The sequence below is a fragment of the Callithrix jacchus genome, chromosome 17 (assembly GCF_049354715.1).
Source record: "Callithrix jacchus isolate 240 chromosome 17, calJac240_pri, whole genome shotgun sequence".
Classification (NCBI taxonomy): domain Eukaryota; kingdom Metazoa; phylum Chordata; class Mammalia; order Primates; family Cebidae; genus Callithrix; species Callithrix jacchus.
In genome coordinates, this window is record NC_133518.1 from 31,178,853 (window position 1) to 31,202,376 (window position 23,524).

Here is a 23,524-nt window from a genome sequence, read left to right on the forward strand (position 1 = left end):
TGTCACATGCTATATAGTTAAATCAATTATTTCTTGTTTATCATATTATGTTAGTTTGGACCTAAAATGTCTGGTCCAGAATCCTTCAGTTAACCTGAAGTGGGTCAATGATCTGTTTTCTTGCTGATAAAAGACCTCTTTATCCTACTGGGGTTGGTGCGAGGATCACATAAGATCAGGTCCTTTGACAGGCACTAGATAAATGTAAGATTATTACTGGGCTTAGAACTTAGATTTGACAAGGAAAAAATCCTGTGCCCTACAATAAGTAAAATTTTTCCATGCAAACTGTCCTCTTTATGTTGTGATTTTTCTTAAAGGATGAAGTATTTGACTGTCAGAGAAACTATTTACAATTTTATTCCATTTCATGTACTTCCTGTTAATGAAATCATTAACAGAAGCAGGAAAAGCTCAAAGACTGCCTGCAAACAATGCCCCTTTATCAGGAGGCCCAGGAATTGGTGTCTGGATGGTTGACAGCACCAGCCACATTCATTATGCTTCTAGCTCTGTGAGGGAGAAGTTTTGAGATGGGTATTTGATGATGGGCTAAGGTAATCATATTCTATATCTGAAATATAATGAGTGAAGACAGTTTACGTTCATCATGAACATGTCCTAGATGTTTCCTGATGGTACACACTATACCCAAATGACATCTAAATGTTCCTGCAAATGCAGGAAGCCAAGGACTCCACTTGCCACAGCCTGTTGTGTGTGCCAGCTGCAGCTGTCTGCGCTTCATTTTAATGAGGGCAGACAAAGGGGTCTCTCTGGCTCCCACATTCCTCTTGAAAGGCCCAGAGGGAAAAAGGAATGACAGTAGTAAAACATTCTTTCTTTGTCCTTTTATACGGGGTAGGCTTTTGTATTTTTCACAGACTATTGTCTCATTAATAATACCATGACTTAGGGCCTGTAATGGATAAACAGCTATAACACAGTATACATGACTTAGATGTACATTCTAAAAATCATTTGACTGAATCCTTAACAGCAAACATTGAAAAACAAGTAAAATTCAGGAAAAACTTGCTCCAGCATTAACAAAAAGGGCAGTAAATAGAGATAGATAGGAAGCAGCTTTTCTTCATACCTGGTTACTCTTCAACCTTGTCTTGGATAGAGAAAAGCTAGTTATAATAATTATGGGTCAATCCCAAAAATATTTATTGGGAACCCACTTGCTGTGTATAAAGCATGGAAAGGACGAGACTAGAGCTGAGCTTAGGGATTAGTGATAAAACAGTACCATACTGATGGGAGAGAAGAACGGCTAGGAGGCTATCAGGGTAGTTCAATATGATGTGACTGACCTAGGAAGCGGGCAGTGGAATGGAAACGTGGAAAGATGAAACAGACTTTTACACAGGAACAACTGGCAGGTGATGGGTATGTTCTGACACAGAAGCATCAAAAACAGCACCCAGTCTCCAGACTGGATAACGCAAAACAGTGCAGAGGGTACCATTTACAGAAGTATGTGTGTTGGGGAAATCTACGGGCAGTGTTGATGTTTGGTTTTGGACAGGCTGCATTTCTGAACATATAGTGAAGAGGAATGGTCACAGGTGTGACAGGCAAACTAAGAGAGCAAAGATAAGAAGCTGAGCAAAAAAAACCTCAAAAAAAGGGGTTAGTGTGAAAGAGCTGGATGGTCAATAAAACTAAAGGATACTAAAGGTAAACAAAGAGGAAGACTGGACTACTGGGTGTGAAAGTAGGAAGCCTCTTAATCTGATGGAGAGGGCTCAGCAGGATGCCAGAGGAAGAGGCCATGCCAAGATTAATTAAGGAACAACTCAACATATGGTGCCAGCAGCTTGTACCAAAAATCTGAATATCATCGATTCCTCTCTTCCATTTACTGCCACCCCAACTCATCCAATCCATTCATTGGTCCTGTTGTTTTTATCTCCAAAATATAACATTTCTATCTCCTCTTATATGCATGGTCCAAGCCAACATTGGGACTCCCTTTGACTACTCCAACAGGATTGGGGTTAGGGTTCTCATTGCTTGTCCCACTGAAACACACTTCTGTCCCCACCCCAGAGCCCTTGTTGTTCCTGGAACTCCATGCTATGGTTTATGCGGCTCTAAATCAGTGCTTCTCAAAAAATCTCTGGTAGAGAACCAGTCCCCACCCCTTGAATCCACTGCAGACCAAGAGTTTTTAGAAATACAATAAAAATAAATTAATTGTTAAAATCATCACATGCTTTGATGCTTCAAAAATGTCCAACTGCTTCCCACATACCAGGCTGGTAACTGCCCACAGACAGCACTGGGGTAGCTCTTAGATCAACTGGCTTTTGTTGCCCATTGACTGCTACCCTCTCCCTGGTTAATTCTGCTCCAGCCACATTCTCCATGTTCAAGCCAAGTTTGAGAACACGAAACTTGTTTCCTTAGAGGTCTTCCATTTGCTGTTCTCTTTGGCTGAAACATTCTGTCTTTGCATTTTCCTAATGCAGAAGGGTTGACTCCTTTTCACTCAAAGCTCAAATATCCCCTCTCAAGAGAAGTCTTCCTGCACCACCTAAGTTAGAGTGCATATCCCCACCCCCGCCCCAATTAGCACTCACTCTGGATCACATCACCAGCTTTAGAGTCTTCACTGCACTTACCACTACCTGAAATGATCCTTTATTTTTAATTGGATCAAGAAGAAATGCTTTCCTATCATCCCAGCTCATTGCAGGCCATTTGCCCAGGCAGACTGGCAAAAGCTCCTTTCCATCCAAAGTCACCCTTCTTAAGAGCAGGAAGTCCAAGGGGATCAGGTCTTCACTTGGATATGGGCCTAAGAACAGAGATCTGATCTCTGTATGGTTCCCTGCTACATCCCAGCAGTGAGAATAGCACTTCACAGAAAGTAGCTGCCCGACAAAAATCCCTGAATAGGCTGGGTATGGCGGCTCAAACCTGTAATCCCAGCACTTTGGGAGGCTGAGGCAGGTGGATCACCTGAGGTCAGGAGTTTGAGACCAAATCCCATCTCTGCTAAAAATACAAAAAAGTTAGCTGGGCATGGTGGCGGGCACCTGTAATCTCAGCTACTTGAGGGCTGAGGCAAGAGAATTGCTTGAACCCAGGAGGTGGGTTGCTGTGAGCCGAGATTGTGCCACTGCACTCCAGCCTGGGCAATTAGAGCCAAAGTCTGTATTGAAAAAAAATCCACTGAATTAATTAGTCTGGAGAAATGAAGGCCATTCTCTTGAGAAGTTCTGTAAAGGGAAGGAAGGATGTAGGAGCAGGTTGGGAGTTTGGAGTCATGAAGTGGAGGCCATGGATGAGACAGGAAACATGACAGGAAAGGTGAACAAACAGTGGCACACACAGCAAGCACCAGGAATTCTCAGAATGAGACTGCAGTGTGCAGTACTGAGAGCCTTCTTCGGCAGAGGGTACACTTGACATGGGCCCTAAGAGGAACTATCTGGCCATCTTAGGAGACCTGAAGTGGGCATTCCAAGAAGTATGAAAAACACAGGCAAAGGAACAAAAAAGAAAGTTTAACATGGAAAATAATTTTGGGGATGCAATATCTATTTAGCATTTTATTATAAAATCTTCCAACCCACATAAGATCACAAATTTAACATCTAGATTTCCACAAACATCTTCCTTTTTAAAGCCTACGGATTTAGGTCAGGCATAGTGGCTCACACCTGTAATCTAAGCACTTTGGGAGGCTGAGGCAGGCAGATCACTTGAGGGTCAGGAGTTTGAGACCAGCCTGGCCAATATGGTGAAAACCTGTTTCTACTAACAATAAAGACATTAGCCAGGTGTGGTGGTGGGCCCCTGGAATCCCAGCTCTTGGAGAGGCTGAGGCAGGCGAATCACTTGAACTCATGAGATGGAGGTTGCAGTGAGCCGAGATTGTACCACTGCACTCCAGTCCCAGCGACAAAGTGAGACTCTGTCTTAAAAAATAATAATAGTATCATTTTTCATCACCCGCTTATGAGTGAGAATATGCGGTGTTTCATTTTCTGTTCTTGTGTCAGTTTGCTGAGAATGATGTTCTCCAGATTCATCCATGTCCCTACAAACGACATGAACTCATCATTTCTGATTGCTGCATAATATTCCATGGTGTATATGTGCCACATTTTCCCAATCCAGTCTATCATCGATGGGCATTTGGGTTGATTCCAGGTCTTTGCTATTGTAAACAGTGCTGCAATGAACATTCGTGTGCATGTGTCCTTGTAGTAGAACACATGGACACAGAGAGGGGAGTACTAAACACTGGGGTCTATAGGGGGGAAAAGGGAGGGCCAGTGGGAGGGGGAGGTGGGGAGGGATTGCCAGGGGAGAAATACCAAATGTGGGTGAAGGGGAGAAAGCAAGCAAAACACACTGCCATGTGTGTACCTATGCAACTGTATTGCATGCGCTACACATGTACCCCAAAACCTAAAAAGCAATAAAAAAAAAAAGAGAAAAAGAAAAAGAAAAAAAAAAAATAATAATAATAATAAAGTCTTTGGACTCAAAAATTCTATATTTTAGTAGTTTCTCACAGCTAACAGTAACTGACTTCCTAAAGTTTTCCTTCCAATTCTAGAACAAGCCAAACTGAGCAGCAAAGTGGGGGTGGAACAGCCTACTGGTTGGCAGCTTCTTTGTAAAAAGATTAAAATTTATTACTAGAAACAGTACTAGACTGTCAGGAAGGCCAGATTCTAGCCCCAGCTTTGGCAATAACTCACTTCCTGTATGGCCTTTGTGAGTCTCGGTTCACATAGGGGAAGAAAATGAGGGAGCTGAACCATATATATATAATTAAAAATATGTGTATATATTTATATTTATTTATATTTTATTTTATAATATAATTATATATAATTAGGGTCACCATATATTTCATTCTTCAAGAATCTTCCGAGAGTCAAAAAGAGTATCATTCATAATTTCACCAGGAAAATGGACCTAAACTTGGAATTAGTGATTCTGGGAAAACCAAAAGGTCTGACCACCTGTATCTATATGCTTTCTTCAGCTCAAAAGTCTATCTTCCTCTAGAAACACCCATGGGTCGCTTTGTCATGTTCTATAGCTGGCTTGGTACCTAGCACATCCCAGATGCTCGCTGTTTGCCCCATCTCCTTTTGGTGAGCATTTCTGCATTCTTTATGTAATCAAATTCACTGATTTTTCTTCCACAATTTTACTGTCTCATGAAGTTAAATTGTTCTTGTGCCAAACAGCTCCTACTGCTGATTTTACATGTTGAATATCCTCAGGTGGCCTCTAGTTTTTCAAAGGAGGTAAATATTCAGGGGCAAAATTCATTATTCTACAGGTTAAAAAGTAAGTAGTGAAAAGATCTACCTGACTGGTCCTAAGTTCTTCAATGACTTAAGGCCAGAGTAGTAGCGAAAACCTTGTTTTTTCAACTAGATTGCCAATGAACCATATTAATCAAATAAGAGATAAAAGAAAACCTAAACAACATATACTTATTGATGCCTTTCACAAATCTTGGAAGCAAATAACACATTCTATGCAGATCAAAACTCTAACTCAAAACTAGGAAGGCCAGAGCTATATTTCCAAATATGGCATGTAACAATTTGCCAAGTTTTTAAATAGTCTTTTTTTTTTTTTCTAAGGAAACTCGAGTGTTTGATTGCTATTTTTTCAACACCAATGCTATTTTATGTCTAGAAAGCATGTTTGGGGGCCAGGAGCAGTGGCTCACGCCTGTAATCCCAGCACTTTGGGAGGCCAAGGTAGGCGGATCACCTGAGGTCGGGAGTTCGAGACCAGCCTGACAAACATGAAGAAAACCCGCCTCTACTAAAAATAGAAAATTAGCTGGGCATGGTGGTGCATGCCTGTAATCCCAGCTACTCGGGAGGCTGAGGAAGGAGAATCACTTGAAACTGGGAGGCAGAGGTTGTGGTGAGCGAGGATCACACCATTGTACTCCAGCCTGGGCAACAAGAGTTAAACTCTGTCTCAAAAAAAAAAAAAAAAGAAAGAAAGAAAGAAAGAAAGAAAGAAAGAAAGAAAGAAAGCATGTCCATTTATTTACTTCTCAACTGTAACTGAGGGTGAGGGCAAAGAGAATGAGAGAGTCACTCCTTCTGTACCCAGGGAGACCTCTGTTCCATGCCCCTTCTGGAATGTCCTCATGCTATTAATTAAAGAACTACAAATATGAGTCAGACCCACGGGTTTACAAGTGACATGACTAAATATTCTGAGAACATGTCTGATTGAGGAAATGAACAACTATTCAGTCTTTGGCAAGAATGAAAGGCAAAAGGATGGAACAAATGCTACAGAATGTCCCAGGAAAGGATCTAGCCTTGGCGTGAAATAAACTGAATATGTCAGTTCACCTCCTACTCTCTTGGAATAATCTCAGAAACGAGTAATGGAGATTACCTAAATTATGAATGAGACAGTCAGGAAAATCTCTGTTGAGATGTTGGCAAGGCCTGAATACAGAAAACAATCCTTGTAAACTGGAAGAAAAGGAAAACACGAGGCAAAACCAGCAACACTTTCACCATTACTAATGATATGGGGCAAGGGAAGTCTCTAGTTTCTGAGAATATAACACTGGAAAAGTACTAATCTCCCAGGTGTTTAAGCTGTTCTCATCCTTAAAGTCATATAACATCCAAAGCACAGGCATACTAAAAATTCTGTTTTTAAGAGATGTTTCCCCACACAAAGGAAGTCTAGGTTTGTCCTCACTGGTGAAGGAGTTTAAACCACTGGAGTTCAAGCAATGCTTCCTTCCCCTTGCCCCTGGTCTTGGGTGTATCACATGTTGGTCACCTCACAGACCAGCAAGCACACTCCCACCCAAGCTCACCTCCCCTGAGCCACAAACACAGACGGCATGCTTGGAATGCCATGAGCGCTTTTCAGAGCCTTCAGTGGAAGAACTCTGGGACCTCAGAGAAAGGCATTGCTTTTTTTTTTCCTTCTGCCCAGCTGGCACATTTATTGGCATTAAACACAAGACCCTTTCCAGCACCAGGAAGCCACGCCCAAAGGGTGTCCCTCTGCCCCATTTCTGCAAAAACTCTCAGGACTTAGCAGTAGCCTAAGCTGCCCCAGGGCTGTGAGCTGCTGAATCTTCTGGCTCATCATTTCCACGACAGCCTGTTTCATGGCATGCTTCTCCTCGAGAGCTGGTTGGATTTTCTCCATCTGCTTGGTTAGAAAATCTATCTTCCTCTTGAAGAAGTCCTTGGCATCCTCAGCTGTCTTCTCTACATAGTACCCAGTTCCCACATCGATGAGCACATGCTCCACATCATGCAGCTTCCCAGGGACATACATAGAACTTGTCAGTGGGACGAGTAATTCTTTCCCCTCAGTGCTCTTGTTCAGCACATTCAGACAGTACTTGGCTTCCACATACTTGGTCTGTACCACTTTGAGCTGGGCAATAGACATGGACAAGAACTCCACTTCCTGGTCCAGCTGGTTTTTGAGTATTTCTAGCTGCGACAGATTCAGCTCCGTGATGTTAATCGACTGCGCCATGTTGGGAAGCGAAAGGTATTTCTTTGCTTTGTAAACAAACACATGAGAATGAACCTCCCTTTTTTTTTTTTTTTTTTTTTGATGGTTGCTAACTAGGGTAATGGTTGCTGAAGGTTTGGGTCGCTATGGTAGTTTCTTAAATTAAGACAACAATGAAGTTTGCTACATCAATAGACTTTTTCATTCCTGAAAGATTTCTGTATAGCATGCAATGCTGTTTGATAGTATTTTACCCTCTGCAGAACTTCTTGCAACATTGGAGAGAATCCTCTCAAACTTTGCCACTGCTTTATCAGTTCAGCTTATGTAATATTCTAAATCCTTTGTTGTCATTTCAACAACGTTCATGGCATCTTCACTTTCTTTGCTCATCCTGAAGAAGCAACTCCTCATTCATTAAAGTTATATTATGAGATTGCAGCAATTCAGTTGCATCTTCAGGGTTCTCTTCTAAACCTAGTTCTCTTGCTATTTCCCTTGCATTTGCAGTTGCTTCCTCCTGAAGTCTTGAACCCCTCAAAGTCATCCATGAGAGTTGGAACCGACTTTTCCCAACTCCTGTTCATATTGGTATGTCGATCTCCTCCCATGAATTATGAATGTTTTTGATGAAATCTACAATGGTGAATCTTTTCCAGAAGGCTTTTAATTTACTTTGCCAAGATCCATCAGAGGAATCACTATCTACGGTAGCTGTAGCCTTATGAAATATATTTATTTTTTCAATACCTTGGTGAACTCTCTAGTTCATTTGGAATATTCTATAGCTTTCACCAACCTGTCCTTGGTGCTCTCCAGCCTGTGAAATGTTACTTCTAAGGCCAAAAAATGTTAAATAATTTGACATTTTATGTGGATGCCTTGTAATTTTCACATTTTTTAAAAGTCTCTTGATAAGATTCTTTGCTTGGCCAAACTTTAGTTAGACTTCTGTACCTTCTCCCAGGCTCATCTGTATAGTTCTTCATAAAATCCAGTTTTAGCAAAGAACTCTACTAAGTCAGTTTGGCAAGAATATCCCCCACCCCATCCTCAATATCTGATAAGATTCATTATTCTCCATCATCCCACGGGTTATAATGTCTGATCACCCTGGCCTGTCGTCAGCAAGAATCCTGTTCAGTTAGTTTAGCCAGAATCTCCCTTAACCCTGCTATTTCCTCTTAGTAATTTTCCATCCACGGACCTCCATCCTGCTCCATGGCTATAAATTCCCACTTGCCCATGCTGTATTCAGAGTTGAGTCCAATCTCTCTTCCCCACTGCAAGATCTTGTTGCGATGGTCCTTGAACCTATTAGGAGGGTCTTGAATAAAGGCTGCCTTTACTGTGCTTTAGCAAGTGCAAGTGTCTTTGAATAATTTTTCTTTAATATTCTCTTTATTCATCTAGGAACACTGTTAAAATCACTTTTTTTTTTTTTAGGTGGAGTTTCACTCTTGTTGCCCAGGCTGGAGTGCAACGGTGTGATCTCGGCTTACCGGAACTTCCACTTCCAAGGTTCAAGCGATTCTCCTTCCTCAGCCTCCTGAGTAGCTGGGATTAGAGGCATATATCACCATGCCTGGCTAATTTTGTATTTCTAGTAGGGGTTTCTCCATACTGGTCTGGCTGGTCTCGAACTCCTGACCTCAGGTGATCCATCTGCCTCGGCCTCCCATAGTACTGGGATTACAGTCATGGGTCACCGTGCCTGGCTCTATAATCACTCTTAAAGATATTTCTTTGGGATCACTTTCTCTAAGATCTTGCTACAGTTTTAGGGTTGTTATTCCCCAGCTGCTGATCCATTTTAACCACACCATTTAGGAACCTTGACAGAGATGAAGTGAAAGGCAGGAATCTGAGAGGACGAAGAAATAGGGAATTTCTCACTCTCTGACCCAACAGAATATTGATGATTATTGCAAATGGAAGTTTCTCATTTCCAAACAAATAAATTGGTCAATAATCCCTAAGTGGACCAAAAAAAAAAAAAAATCACTGAGGTGGACTTGAAAGTTAAACCCACCCCAGCTCATACAACATGAGACCTAACTGCACCCTAACCGCTGGAAAAACTGCAGGCACAAACAGTTTTGCTCTTGCATAAACTCTGGATTAGAAAGAGGATTTACTGGCATATTTTTATAAACTGAGTAGCTCTTTTGACAGAAATCATTGGGCCTTCTGCTCTCTGGTTGAAGGCAGGAGAGTGAGAAATGATCTCAATTCCATTACCTAAGAAGGCTTATGGCCTAGACTCAAACTACCAATTGAGTCATATTCCCTAAGGATAGTGTGTCATCTTTTTGTCAATGAAAAAGGTAAAATTATTCTTAAACCACTCTATAAAATAAAAACATCATCTAAAGCACAGTGTATCAGGACTTTTTTTTAATTTTTTATTATTTTTGAGACAGAGTTTCACTCTTGTTGCCTAGGCTGGAGTGCAATGGCGAGGTCTTGGCTCACCGCAACCTCTGCCTCCCAGGTTCAATCAATTCTCAGCCTCACAAGTAGTTGGGGTTACAGGTATGTGCCAACTCACTCAGCTAATTTGTATTTTTAGTAGAGATCAGGGTTTCTCCATGTTGGTCATGCTGGTCTCAAACTCCCAACCTCAGGTGATCCACCCGCCTCAGCCTCCCAAAGTGCTGGGATTATAGGTGTGAGCCACCATGCCCAGCCTATCAGGAGTTATAGAGACAAAAATAGCAACATCCATCTCCTGTAAGAAGATTATAATGAAAAGAACATCTGTAAAAAGCACCCAGTGGCAGTGCTTAGCAAACAGTAGGTGCTCAACAAAAACATGAAAAGTAGCTGCTGTTTTAGGGAGTCTGTAAGCCAAAGGAAATCAGGTCAGTGAGATACTACCAGATATTCCGGATCCTTTTCCCACATATACTTACTGGGTCTCAGCTCCTAGCAGCATTTCCACTTTCTCGTTCGCATGGTTACTAAGAACTGTCAGAGTAAAGAGGTGACTGGCAGAGCTCTGTCTTGAATAAAGCATTGTGGAGCTGTTCTTCCCTGGAGAAGAATTAAGCTCTTCATTGTCACAAGATTCTACCAATAGCTGATCTCTTAAGGAATAATCATTGACGTTGTAACTTTCTTCACTATAAAGGAAAGGGAAAAGAACATGTCAATATTCAGCAGATAAGACTGTGACACTGTCAGTTTTCAAGGCACATTTTGGTGGAAATGTTAAGGAGTAGGCAGGAAGGAGAGGGAGAGAATGACTTATTTTAAAATATGAATTGGAATTCTATCTACTGATTATGATTCAATGTAACCCCCTCCAATTAAACCTAATTACTATTTTTATGTGTGTAAATACTAAATTGCATTTTGAGTATAAAAGCAATACAAAAAAATAAAAAATAAAACCCTCTAGGTTTCGTTTGACATCATCCTGGAACTGTTATGTGATCCTTGCATCCATCTTGGTAATGCTGCAGCTGGTATACCTCCCCAGCTTCCACATCTCCATTTGCAAAATAAAGAAGCCCCAAATCTACTCATGCTCTGGGTAACAAGACCTTGCCTCCAAAACACCCATCTCCAAATGACCATGCATTAGAGAGAAGAGCCCCAGAGGTCTGCTTGCTTCTGGCAAGATACTCAACCCATTCTTCTGTCCCACACCCAGAGCCTCACCACCTGTTTCAGAAACCACCAGGACTAATCCCATCACACCCTCTATTCCCACTTAGGCTCAGGACCCCCCCAATATCCTTCATTCGCCTACACTCCACCTTTTTCCACTCCTCAGCTGGTTCCTGAACACCTTCCACTGTGCCCTCTGGGAATACAATTTCCTAATTTAGGGAATGCAGTAAAGTCTTCTAAATACTTGGCCCCATCCCTGAACTTTCCCTTCACATTCTTGCCTTAAAAGAAACTTGGCTATCCCTACAAGACAAGGCAACTCCTGAGAGCTCTCTGCCTGCCTGCTTTTTATTCTTGCTTCTATACAATCATCACTTCCGCCTCCTGAAAAATCATCAGCTTTGAAGTTCATGCCATCAGTCTCTAACTCACAACCACAGTCATCTATAGACCTCTGGATCATTCCCAATCCTCTCCCTTGAGTTTCATTGCTGGCTCTCTGTCCACAATACTTCACACACACACACACACACACACACTCTCTCTCTCTCTCTCTCTCTCTCTCTCTCTCTCTCTCGTCATCTACATCAAGTCCCCAACACTACTTCCTTCTTGAATTCCCATGTAAAGGATCTTTCCATTACCCTGTACCCTCAACTCTCTGACTTACTCTCCTCCAATAATATTGTTTTCTACTCTACTTCACCCACAAATCCACGGTTGTATCTTAGTCCTTGTCATTACAATCAACTACAACCTCTCTGTCATCCCAGTGTCAAACATACCACTCTCTAACCAACACAGCCTTTCTTTCCAACTGACCTCCTCTAATCCTCAACACCAACCATTATTTAACCCACCAGTTCTTGCAAACCATTGACTCTACAACCTTTTCCTGCCACCCTTAATTCCCTCAAATCCTCTTGTTCCTGCATATTAAATTACCTAGCTTGGATTTCTTGGCACTTAGTTATAATTGTGTCTTGCATACATGTTTATCTCCTTGATAGTACCTGCCTAGCAAATCCCAAACCTGGTTATATACAGCTTTTCCTCCAATCTGCGCCTGCACCCTTGCAACTTAACATGGGAGCACTCAATAAATAACTGTCACATAGTGGATGAATATGCAATAAATTCTAATATACTCTAGGAACATCAAATAATTACCTCATTTAATAATAAATGCAAATGCATGAAGTCAGGGGAGCTTAGAGAAAAGAAAAATGCTTGTACCTAATCAAGTACACTAGGAATTTCAAAACGGGACAATTTGCTCAAGATTTCTTGGAATTAATTTTACTCAGCAGCGGATATCTGTCAACCACTCTCTTGTAATGTTCCTTGAAAAACTGTAATCTTTTCTAAAATTTAGCTTGATAGACTCTCCCCTCAAAAAACAGTAAATGCCGTTATCTATAAAAGCAAAATACTGCCTTCTGATCAAGCCTAATTGTTTCTAGGATAGTAATCTGTATTAACTAAAAGTTTGTGTGGCATGATTATGTCCAAAGCTCTCCTGAGATTGCCTACAGACCAGCACACCCACACCTGGATATGTCAAATATTTGTTACATCCATAATGAGACTTATCAAAGCAGACATGACGTTTACAAAGAGGAAGCTGAATAATACGCTTTACAAACAAATATGGTTATTTCTTAAAAGACTAGATTTATAGAAACAAAGCAGTCAATTTTTAGCAGCATAGAACAAGTTTATAATGTTATAGATACTACATCAGACATGCATTTAACAGCACAGAACTCGGGATAAAACCCAAAAACCAGGATAAAGCAGCAAACATAACAAAACCTCAACAGCAACAGCATCAAAAACAAGAGAAAAAGAGGATGAACTGAGGCTTCCTTGTTTCCATTTCCTCTCTGCCTCTTCTGATTACTCTTTTGGTCCAATTTACAAGTTAAAAAAGGTAACCTGTTAGTCAAAGGCACCTGTTTCCACTTAAAAACAATTCTGCTTCAGAAACAGAAATGGAAGCAACCTAATATTGTGAACGTGGGGTAAGGCCCTAAACAATGACATGTACATAGGTATTGTAGGTATTTTGAAAGAAATAGAAGTCAAAGAAATGTATATGCTAAAAAAGTCATCATTTGAGATGACTCAAGTTCCAAAATGTTGTCAACATAAAATGGTTTCACCTATCAAGTCATTCCAATAGAATTCAAGACCAAAGGTTTACAAAAAATGAATATAAGTTAATATGAATAAACTATTTAAGGGTTTTTTTGTTTTGTTTTTTTGAGATGGAGTCTCGCTCTGTTGCCAGGCTGAAATGGTGCACTCTCGACTCAATGCAACCTCCACCCAAGTTTAAGCAATTCTCCTGCCTCAGCCTCCCATGTAGCTGGGATTACAGGCATGTGCCACCTCACGTGGCTAATTTTTGTATTTTTAGTAGAGATAGGGTTTCACCATGTTGGCCAGGCTGGTCTGAAACTCCTGACCCTCAAGTGATTGACCTCCCAAAGTGCTGGGATTACAAGCATGAGCCACTGTGCCCACCCAGTTTTGTTTTCTCATTCAAGAGCCATCAATGCTTTAAATTTTTGTCTTTTGGGGATAAAGACAGAAGTAGATGTTTTTAAACGTTTATTAGTTGTTCTCTTAAGTAATGACAACTACAAAGTCACTGATTAAGAGCCAGGGTGGCTGCTGGGCTCATTTTATGCCTACAGTCCTCTCAAATGTCCAGTTTGAATGATAAACTGGCTGCTCTAATTATAGCTGTATGATTTCACCCTAAGTATTTATTTCCACACATCTGCATAAGTGTGTCATTAAATACACCTGAACAAGGATTTTGGTCCACTGGACTTCTAGGTCCAATATAAAATGCAGGAAACATGTTGGCCTTTTTTGTTTTGCTTTTTGAGATGGAGTCTCACTCTGTAGCCAGGGCTGGAGTGCAGTAGCGTGATCTCGGCTCACTGCTACCTCTGCCTCCCGGGTTTAAGCGATTCTCCTGCCTCAGCCTCATGAGTAGCTGGGATTACAGGCGCTTGCCACTACATCCAACAAATTTTGTGTATTTTTAGTAGAGAAGGGGCTTCACATGTTGGCCAGGCAAGTCTCTAACTCCTGACCTTGTGATTCGGACACCTCGGCCTCCCAAAGCACTGGGATTCTAGGCGTGAGCCACGGTGCCCGACCCTTTTTTGTTTGTTTTAAAAGCGATTTACTACCAATCATCCAATATTCAATACTTATTTCATCTAGGCCAGTAAACTTCTGTATTACATAATAAATAATGTAGGTGTTCACCCCTTTACTGCTTTTTTAGGGACTCTAATATAAAAAGAAACAATTCCATTTAATAGTAGTGAAGTAAATAGATTTATCCTTATTGGCTACATAATTCAAACCCAGTGGGACAAAAACTGAAAGGAAAAAAAAAAACTGAGACTGGGTGCAGTGGCTCATGCCTGTAATCCCAGCACTTTGGGAGGCCGAGGTGGGCAGATCACAAGGTCAAGAAATTGAGACTACCCTGACAACATGGTGAAACCCCGTCTCTACTAAAAATACAAAAATTAGCGGGCGTGGTGGTATGAACCTGTAGTCCCAGTTACTTGGGAGGCTGAGGCAGGAGAATTGCTTGAACCTGGTGGGTGGAGGTTGCAGTGAGCTGAGATTGAGCCACTGCTCTGCAGCAGCCTGGCAACAGAGTGAGACTCCGTCTCAAGAAAAAAAAAAAAAGAAGAAGAAAGAAAAGAACTGAAAAAAAGAACAAAAATTGAAAAGCAGCTCACTCTTGCTTGCTAGCTCTTGATGTTCTCACACACACACATATACACTTACACACTTTATCTCATGAAGATTTGAATGATCACTGAAATACTGAATGAAATTCGTTCTCTTACTGTCAGCCAGCACCTATCTCTTAATAGAGAGTAACTGTTAAAACGTGTGTTCAGTAGAAAGCGGCGAGGCAACTCTATAGCCAGGTGCAGCTATTTAAAGCCCATTTTCCACCTCTGCTTACTTACCCATGTCTAATAAGTGTGGAGCAGGCTAAACAGGGTTGGGAAAGAAACTCCTTTCCTGAGGGAAGCTGATGCTAATCAGACTTCCCCATATTTGTCTCTATCATTTAACAAACATATGGTTTACATAGCCTCTGAAACAATTTGGAACATGTAACGAGGAAGTTAAAGTGCTCAGAAAAGGGCAAATGGAAAAACCATCTTTCCTTGCATGGAGAAGTTTATATGGAGACTTCCTTTGATTGTCTTATATGTGCTCCAAGTTTACCAGCTGCTCATCAAGGCATCTGCATTGTGAAAGCAGTGGCTCCTATCAGGTGCTTCGACTGAATCAAATCTATGTAAATCTGTTGCTTGGAGTGTAAACAGTGATGGGTTCTCCTCTGTTGAAATCCACTTAAGGTCCTAGTAACCTTTGTTGAGATTTCTTTCTCTTCTGGCTTTTAACAAAATAAAGAACTAGTAGTAGAGAAAAGGATATGATGATAAACACATATTCTAATTGTGTTTTTCCTCTGGAAGGCATTCTTTGTTAAGCAGGTCAGACAGTGTTTGGTTCTACTATATGCAACATAACATCAAGGGCAGAAAAATGATATACCTTATTGTGAGCAGTGGCTTTCTTAAGGAGATTATTATGTAGCCCTTTAAGTTTCTGTCCCATAATTTCTATAAAGGTTAGAATTTTCATACTTAGCATATATTTATCCCTTGAAATCAGGAAGGCATTTAAAATTTGCATACAACTTGCATACATTTTTAAAATACCAAAGCTACATATATGCATATGCAATAGTTTGCACAGGAATAAGAGATGCCAACTTCAGCAGAGTAGGTACTCAGGGGAAGAGGAGGAAGAAGGACTGATGGTGGAAGAACTTTAGGTAATCCGAAGTGTTTTATATATTTTTTTTGTTAAAAAAAAGGGATCTGACTCTAATATGGGAAAGAGTATCACTTAAGTGTGGATGATAGGTATGTTCGTGTTTGATAAGTTTTTACAAGGTTGAATCATTTTACAACTAAAAAAAATAATTTAACAAAAAATACATAGTTGTGACTGCTATCATTACTCTAGGTGTCTGTGGCTTCTTAAGGAAGCAACTGAAGTCCTGATAATGGAATGCCTTTTCTGCCCTCTGACAATTAATTCTTTGCAGATGACATCATTGCCCGAAAATACACTAACAAGTGAGACTGAATTCAGTAAAGTGATTAGGTGTTTAAAGAAATGGCTTTTTCTGCTGGGTGCAGTGGCTCACACCTGTAATCCCCACACTTTGGGAGGCCAAAACAGGCAGATCACCTGAGATCGGGAGTTCGAGACCAGCCTGACCAACATGGTGAAACCCTGTCTCTACTAAAAATACAAAATTAGCCGGGCGTGGTGGCGCATGCCTGTAATCCCAGGTACTCAGGAGACTGAGGCAAGACAATTGCTTGAACCTGGGAGGCGGAGGTTGTGGTGAGCTGAGATTGTGCCATTGCACTCTGGCCTGGGCAACAAGAGCAAAATTCCATGTCAAAAAAAAAAAGGCTTTTTTCTATATATGAATAACACCCAGTTAGAATATAAAATAAAAATGTCACTTTATGATGGCCACAAAACCCATAATATATTTAGGATTAAACTTAAGAGGTTTCTTCTGTACATAGACAATTTTAAACAACTTTAGAACAAGACCCAAATTAATGGATAGAATAGCTTGATATTATAGATATCAATTCTTTCTAAATTAATATGTAATTTAAACACAATCCAATGAAAACACAAGTAAGGGTTTTTTGAGAGATGGCAGGGAATGGAAATAGGTGATTCTAAACCACAGAAAAAAATAAACATGCAGAAATAGCCAGAAAGATTATGGAAAAAAAGAATAAACTAGCCTTATGATGTATTCAAACATACTATAAAGCTGCAGAAATTCAAAGACTGGGAGAAGGTCATGAGTTGACTGATGGATTAGTGAAGCAGAATAGAGGGTTCATGAATTGACATGGACATGTCTGGAGATCAAGGACATACCACAAAGGTGACATTTCAAATCTCTGAAATAATAATGGATCAATCAGTGAATAATATTAGGATGTTTGAGGAAACATATCAAATCATTTTTAAAAGTGGATCCCAATCTCACTCCAAAAACCAGGATATTTCCTTGGACCCAAGCTCTGGGTGGGTAAGAGTTGTGAAGAAGTGAGTGACAAGACAGGTCTTTCTGCTGGATACAGACCTGTAAGGGCCTTCCTTGTGGTCAGAGAGGTCCTGTTTTAACATGTATATACCACCTCAGGGCGAGTTCTCATCTTAACCCTTATTAGCAAGCATTTTAGGTACTTAACACAGATGAACAGGAATGGGAAACAGGCTAACTTAGCAAGATGAACCCAGGAGGGTGAAAGGTAGGATGGTGATGGCGAGGCAAGGGAGAGGATTAGACTGCACGAGCCAGTTTTCCCACAACCCATGTCGCTTAGCCCTATGTCGCTTAGCCCCAGCTGTAAGTATAAGTCTCACGCACCCCCTTATATTGTTTTAGAACTCTCTTTTATGGTCCATATCTGACAAATGGAAACCCACGCAGCACTTCCACTTTTTCCTTTTGTAAAAACGTTTAATTTAAAAGAAAGACGCTATTGAGATTTGTCACTAACATCAATATTACACGATTTTTGACATATATTCTCAAAATAATGCCATTTATTTTTACCTATTCGGTACTTGCCTTTCCATAGGCTTTTAAAACATTCACATAGCTTCTCTATCCTGAAAAAAAATCTTTACTAGAATGTGCTGGTGCCATGACAAGTGTCTCCTGAGTTAGCAACTGCCTGCGTTTTTCAGATCCTTGTGCTTACAGGCCAGTGAAGTGGCTTCCCAAGGCTACCACGGCCCTTCACCCCACCAAATCAAACACCTGGATTTTGCCATTATTTCTCCTTGTGTGTGTACAGAATCTAGTGACACTGAGCAACTGTGAATCCTAAAACTCATCTTCTAATGCCTTTTGTGAATTTTCTATGTCATTCTTCTCTGGGAACACTCTCCAAGCTCCTCTTCTAGGCTATCTTACATTAAATCCCTCTGAAGAATTTAACTGGATACACAGGAGTTGGGGTTTTATAAGCTCAAAGGAAATTCACCCATATTTATGAGAAAAACTGTTCTGTAGATTTCAACTTGTTTCCCTTCTCCTTCTAAAAAACACGACTCGTAAACCCTCATACTTGATCTTGTGCTTAAATACTAGTCAAACTTAGCTGAGATGAAGGACATTGAATTTATGCTGAAATTTATTTTAAGTCAAGAGATTAAAATATTTTTTCACATGACTGAGGTTGATTTCCATTTTACAGCTTGGTTTTAGAATTATACTACTAACATGCTTTTGGTGGAATACTATACAGTTTTAAAGGAATGAAGTATGGCACAGCAAGTAAAAGTACAGCCATGATTTGAAATGTCTGAGAAACCCAATTCTATCACTCACTGGCTTTGTGAACCCAAGGAAGTTACTGATCCTGTCTGTGCTTTAGTTTTCTCATCTGTAACATGGGAATAATAATACCAGACTCACTGGATTGTTGAGAGGATTAAATGAGATAATACATTTATTACCTCATTGTGTATAAGGCTTTTACAATCATGCCTGACTTACAGTAAATACTTAGTAAAATGTCAGCTATTTTTTTTAATTTTCCCAACAGAATGCCATCCATTTAAATTGCTGGCATTTTGTTAAAAGCCTGATAATTATATGTGTTTTGCAAATCTGCAGGTGGACCAAGCATAATTAAAAGTTGAATGCTCATGTCAAGAAATCCACAAATTGGCAAGTGCTCAGACCAGTAAAACAAGGCACAATATTTATCCAGAAACTGATTTCAAATAGTGTTACTTGCTCAGTACCTCAAGATAATTCTGAAGTCTAACAAACATGCCACACACATCCCATTTTATTGTTAATAATATAACAAATAGTGGAGATGAGATCCCCATTCATCAATATGATAAGGATCTGCTGTGATTCACTGCCACCAAAAAGACAGCCAATGACCCAGAAAAGGGCCAGGAAGCCACATTCCTGTCACCACGGACCACCAGATGCCATAGCCCAGCACCTCTGTGGTTGCCCAAGGGATGCTCTGAACCCACAGTCCTTGACAAAGAGGAGATGGACAGTTCTGAGAGGCTGTCAGCACCTTACTGAAGCTCTCTCCCTGGGATAAGTAGAAGTAAGCAAGCCCTGAAGAGCAGGCAGGCAGCTTCTTAAGTGGGTAACAAGGCAATCCAAATTATAGAGCAACCCCACACTCCAACTCAGGAGCACTGCACCACTGACGTATGTCAACATAAAGGAAAAATTTACTATTTATTTTACTTTTTCAACCACCAAGTTATATTGTCTCCTAATTGTGAGGAACAGTGCAAAAAAACCTGCTACTAAAACGTGTACACGATTTACACCAATTTATAAAAGAATAAAAGTAGATCAATAGTTATTCCTCACTCATGTGCTACCTGACATGGATTTCATGAAGAGGGAAAGGCACAGAGTTAAAGGCATTTATTCCCAAACTGCTTTTGTTCTGGAGGCCATAAATTCAGGTCTGGTCCCAGAGTATGCCATACCTTCAGCTAGGAAGCAATTATATAAAGGTTTAAAATCATCTTTTTAAATAATAAAATATTCTAGAAGCAGAAGGGCAACAATTTGATTTATGGCAAAATCTTTAGAGAGAGAAACACAGTATCAAAAATAATCTTTTTTTTTTTTTTTTTAGAGAAGGAAAGAAAAAAAATAAGTAAAGGAGAGGAAGAAAGAGGAAGAAAAAGAGGGAGAGTAAATGGAAATATTGCTTTATTTTGAAAAAAATTGGGTATTAATAATGGCCAATCAATGTTTTATTTAAACTTATGGGTAGGTGTGATGTGGTATTGACAAGAATGTATATTTTGTGTATTTGAAGTGGAGAGCTCTATACATATTTATTAAGTTTACTTGTTCCGAATCTGAGTTCGAGTCCTTGATATCCTTATTAATTTTCTGTCTCATTGAATCTAAGTCTCGTATCTGGGTGTTAGGATCGTTAGCTCTTGTTGTTGCATTGATCCTTTTACCCACTACATCTTTGTTGCTTTAAAATCTATTTTCTCCGATACGAGAATTGCAACTCCTGCTTTTTATTTATTTATTATTTATTTTTGCTCTCCATTTGGTTGGTAAATCTTTCTCCATCCTTTTGTTTTGAGTCTTTGTGTATCCTTGCATGTGAAACAGGTCTGGTTGTAACATGCTGTTGGGTTTTGGCTGTGTCTTTTGATTGGGGGATTTAGTCAATTTAAATTTAAGGTTACTGCCATTTGATGTTGACTGGCTGTTTTATCCATTCGTTGGTGTAAATTCTTCTTTATGTTGGTGCTCTTTACTTTTTGGTGTATTTTTAGAAAGGCTAATACTGGTTGTTTCTTTCTGTGTGTAATGTTTCTTTCAGAAGCTCTTGTAAAGCAGGCCTGGTGGTAATAAAATCTCTGAGTTCTTGCTTGTTCATAAAAGATTTTATTTTTCCTTCAGCTGTGAAGCTTAGTTTGGCTGGATATGAAATTCTGGGCTGAAGGTTCTGTTCTTTGAGGATGTTGAATATTGGCCCCCACTCTCTTCTGGCTTGTAGAGTTTCTGCTGAGAGATCTGCTGTACGTCTGATAGGCTTGCCTTTGTGGGTAACATGACCTTTCTCTCTGGCTGCCCTTAGTATTTTCTCCTTCGTTTCAACCCTGGTGAATCTAATGATTATGTGCCTTGGGGTTGCTCTTCTTGAGGAATATCTTTGTGGTGTTCTCTGTATTACCTGGGGTTGAATGTTGACCTGCTTTGCTAGTTTAGGAAAATTTTCCTGAATAATATCCTGAAGGGTATTTTCCAGCTTGGATTCATTCTCTCTGTCGCATTCAGGTACACCTATCAAACGTAAATTTGGTCTTTTCACATAGTCCCACATTTCTTGGAGACTTTGCTCATTCCTTTTTATCCTTTTTTCTCTAATCTTTTCTTCACGTTTTATTTCATTAAGTTGGACTTTGACCTCTGATATCCCTTCTTCTGCTTGAACAATTCGAGTGTTTAAACCTGTGCATACTTCTCAGAGTTCCTGTATTCTTCAGTTCCATTAATTCACTCATACTCCTCTCTAAGTTGTCTATTCTCAATAGGATTTCATCAAACCTTTTTTCAAAGTTCCTAGTTTCTTTACGTTGGGCTACAACATGTTCTTTTAACTCACCGAAGTTTGTTATTATCCATTCCTTGAAGAGTGATTCTGTCATCAGGATGCGCTCGTTCTCCATCAAGCCTTGTTCCATTGTTGATGTGGAGCTGTGATCATCTTTAGAGGGAGAGGCGTTCTGACTTTGAGTATTCTCAGCTTTTTTACGCTGGTTTCTTCCCGTCATTGTAAATTTATCCTCCTGTAGTCTTTGAAATTACCAACTTTCAGATTAGGTCTCTTGAGTGGGCGTCCAGGTTGTTAGTTCCCAGGGCCAGAGCAGCCGCGTTAAAACTGATGGTGCTTTTCTGCCCAGGATTCTCCTGTCTGGCTTCCTTCTTGTGTCCGTAGTAGGCGACTCTGCCTTCCCGGGGCTCCAAACCTCGGTCAGAAGGGGAACCGGTCCCGTTTACTCTGCGCCGAGCGCTGCCGCACCGAGGTGCCATCACTGCCGCTGCACTGGGCTCTGGTGTCATGCTGGAGGCCCTTGGGGGTCCTCCGAACCTGTTTACTCTGCTCCGAGAGCCGCACCAAGGTGCCGGAGGAACCGCTGCTCTGGCCACGAGAGTCGCGCTGGACACCCGTGTGTTTCCTCCACTGGGGGATCTTCTGCTCCGTGAGCAACCAGACTTTGTCTGAAAGTGTGGCGTCCTCTAGTTCTCCGCGCCTTCCCTGAGAGCTGCAATCTCGGGATGTTAGCGATCGGCCATCTTGGATCGTTCCGCCTCAAAAATAATCTTAATTATAGCACGTATCAGTTACTTAGCAGGACTATTCATATTCACTGTAGTAAGAGTTTTATGTGCATTATCTCATTTAATTCTCACAGAAACTCCATGATGAAGATGATGTTATTATCCCCATATTACAGAGAGAACACTAAGGCCCTGAGAGATGAGAAGTAACTTGCCCAGGATTTGAGCTCAGTTCTTTCTGACCCCAGGCATCGATATTGTGCTTCTCAGTAGTGGCAGCTTTCAACATTTAACAGCAATGCCAACTGTCCTGACATATACAGAGGAATATTCCTCATAACAGCAGAAGAATCAAGAGTACACAGGACAGTGGGGAAAAAAAGAAGCAAAAAAGAAACAGGGCTCTCATTTCTTTTCCACCCCGACTCGCCATCTTGAATTTAGAGCTCAATATAAAAATAGTCAGGAATAACCAAGTTTCATGTGTTCCAGGAATAAAAAATCTTTCAATCATTCTTACTGCCCTTCCTTTAGCCAAGATACTCTTAATTTCCCTAGGAAGGAGTTTATTCTGCAGATGAAGACAGATGTCAGATGATTTTAGCCTTCTATAATAGGGAAGAGCTTTCTCATGGAAAAAGCAGAAATGGAACCAAACCAGGCCATGAACCTTTCAAAGGAGCCTGTACAGCTTTAAGCCACTGGGTATTCAAACTACTCAGGAAAATCCAAGTTCAAACTTAAGTCCTTGACTTTATGATAATAACCCAGCAGTATGTATTATAGAAAATTTTATAAAACCTGAAAAAAATTTAAAAATTTTGAAAACCTTTTTATGAAACCTGAAAACTTGTAACATGTCATGGAGCTTCATGGGGCTCAAGCTATGTCTGTATATACAGTATTTATGGCACCAGAAATCAGGAAGTAGCAATATCCTATCTCAGTCTGCAGGAAGGAAATTCTATGAAAGGGAAACTCTTCTGCAGCTTCTGATGCTAGATTAGCAAATGGTAGAGGAAAACTCGCAAATATGATTGGATACTGGTTCTAGTTTTCTCCTAAAACCCATAAAACTATAAAGATACTCAACAATAGCTTACTTTGGAAAAGATGTTTCTCAAAACAGAAAAGGTGTACGTTTCTATGCTTTTCCCCCCAATATCTTTATAGGATGAGGGGAAAAGTGAAATATTCTAGAAAAATACAATGAAGTAGTAATGAACATAAAGAAATTGAGCCTTTGGAAGCAAAGACTCAGATTAGAATCCTGGCTCTGCTAAAAGACCTTAAAAAAGAGATTTTATCTCTCTTTTCCTCAGTGTCTTCATCTGTGAAATGGAAATAATCCAGGCCTCCAGAAGTGTGAGACAATACATTGTGTCTGTCTTAAGCCACTGACTCTATTCGTGGCACTTCGATATAGCAGCT

General features: G+C 40.4%; 1 protein-coding gene and 1 pseudogene across 2 annotated transcripts in view; both read right to left on the reverse strand.

Moving 5' to 3' along the window:
• The window catches only part of ARHGEF26 (Rho guanine nucleotide exchange factor 26), a 137,493-nt gene that overhangs the window by 9,311 nt on the left and 104,658 nt on the right, over positions 1 to 23,524 (reverse strand). For both annotated transcript variants that reach the window (XM_002759476.6, XM_017965740.4), the window contains one exon: positions 10,422 to 10,631. In XM_002759476.6, the coding sequence (XP_002759522.3) occupies positions 10,422 to 10,631 (210 nt within the window). The remainder of the gene's footprint in view (positions 1 to 10,421; positions 10,632 to 23,524) is intronic.
• LOC100390217 (prefoldin subunit 5 pseudogene) lies at positions 6,842 to 7,540 on the reverse strand (annotated as a pseudogene).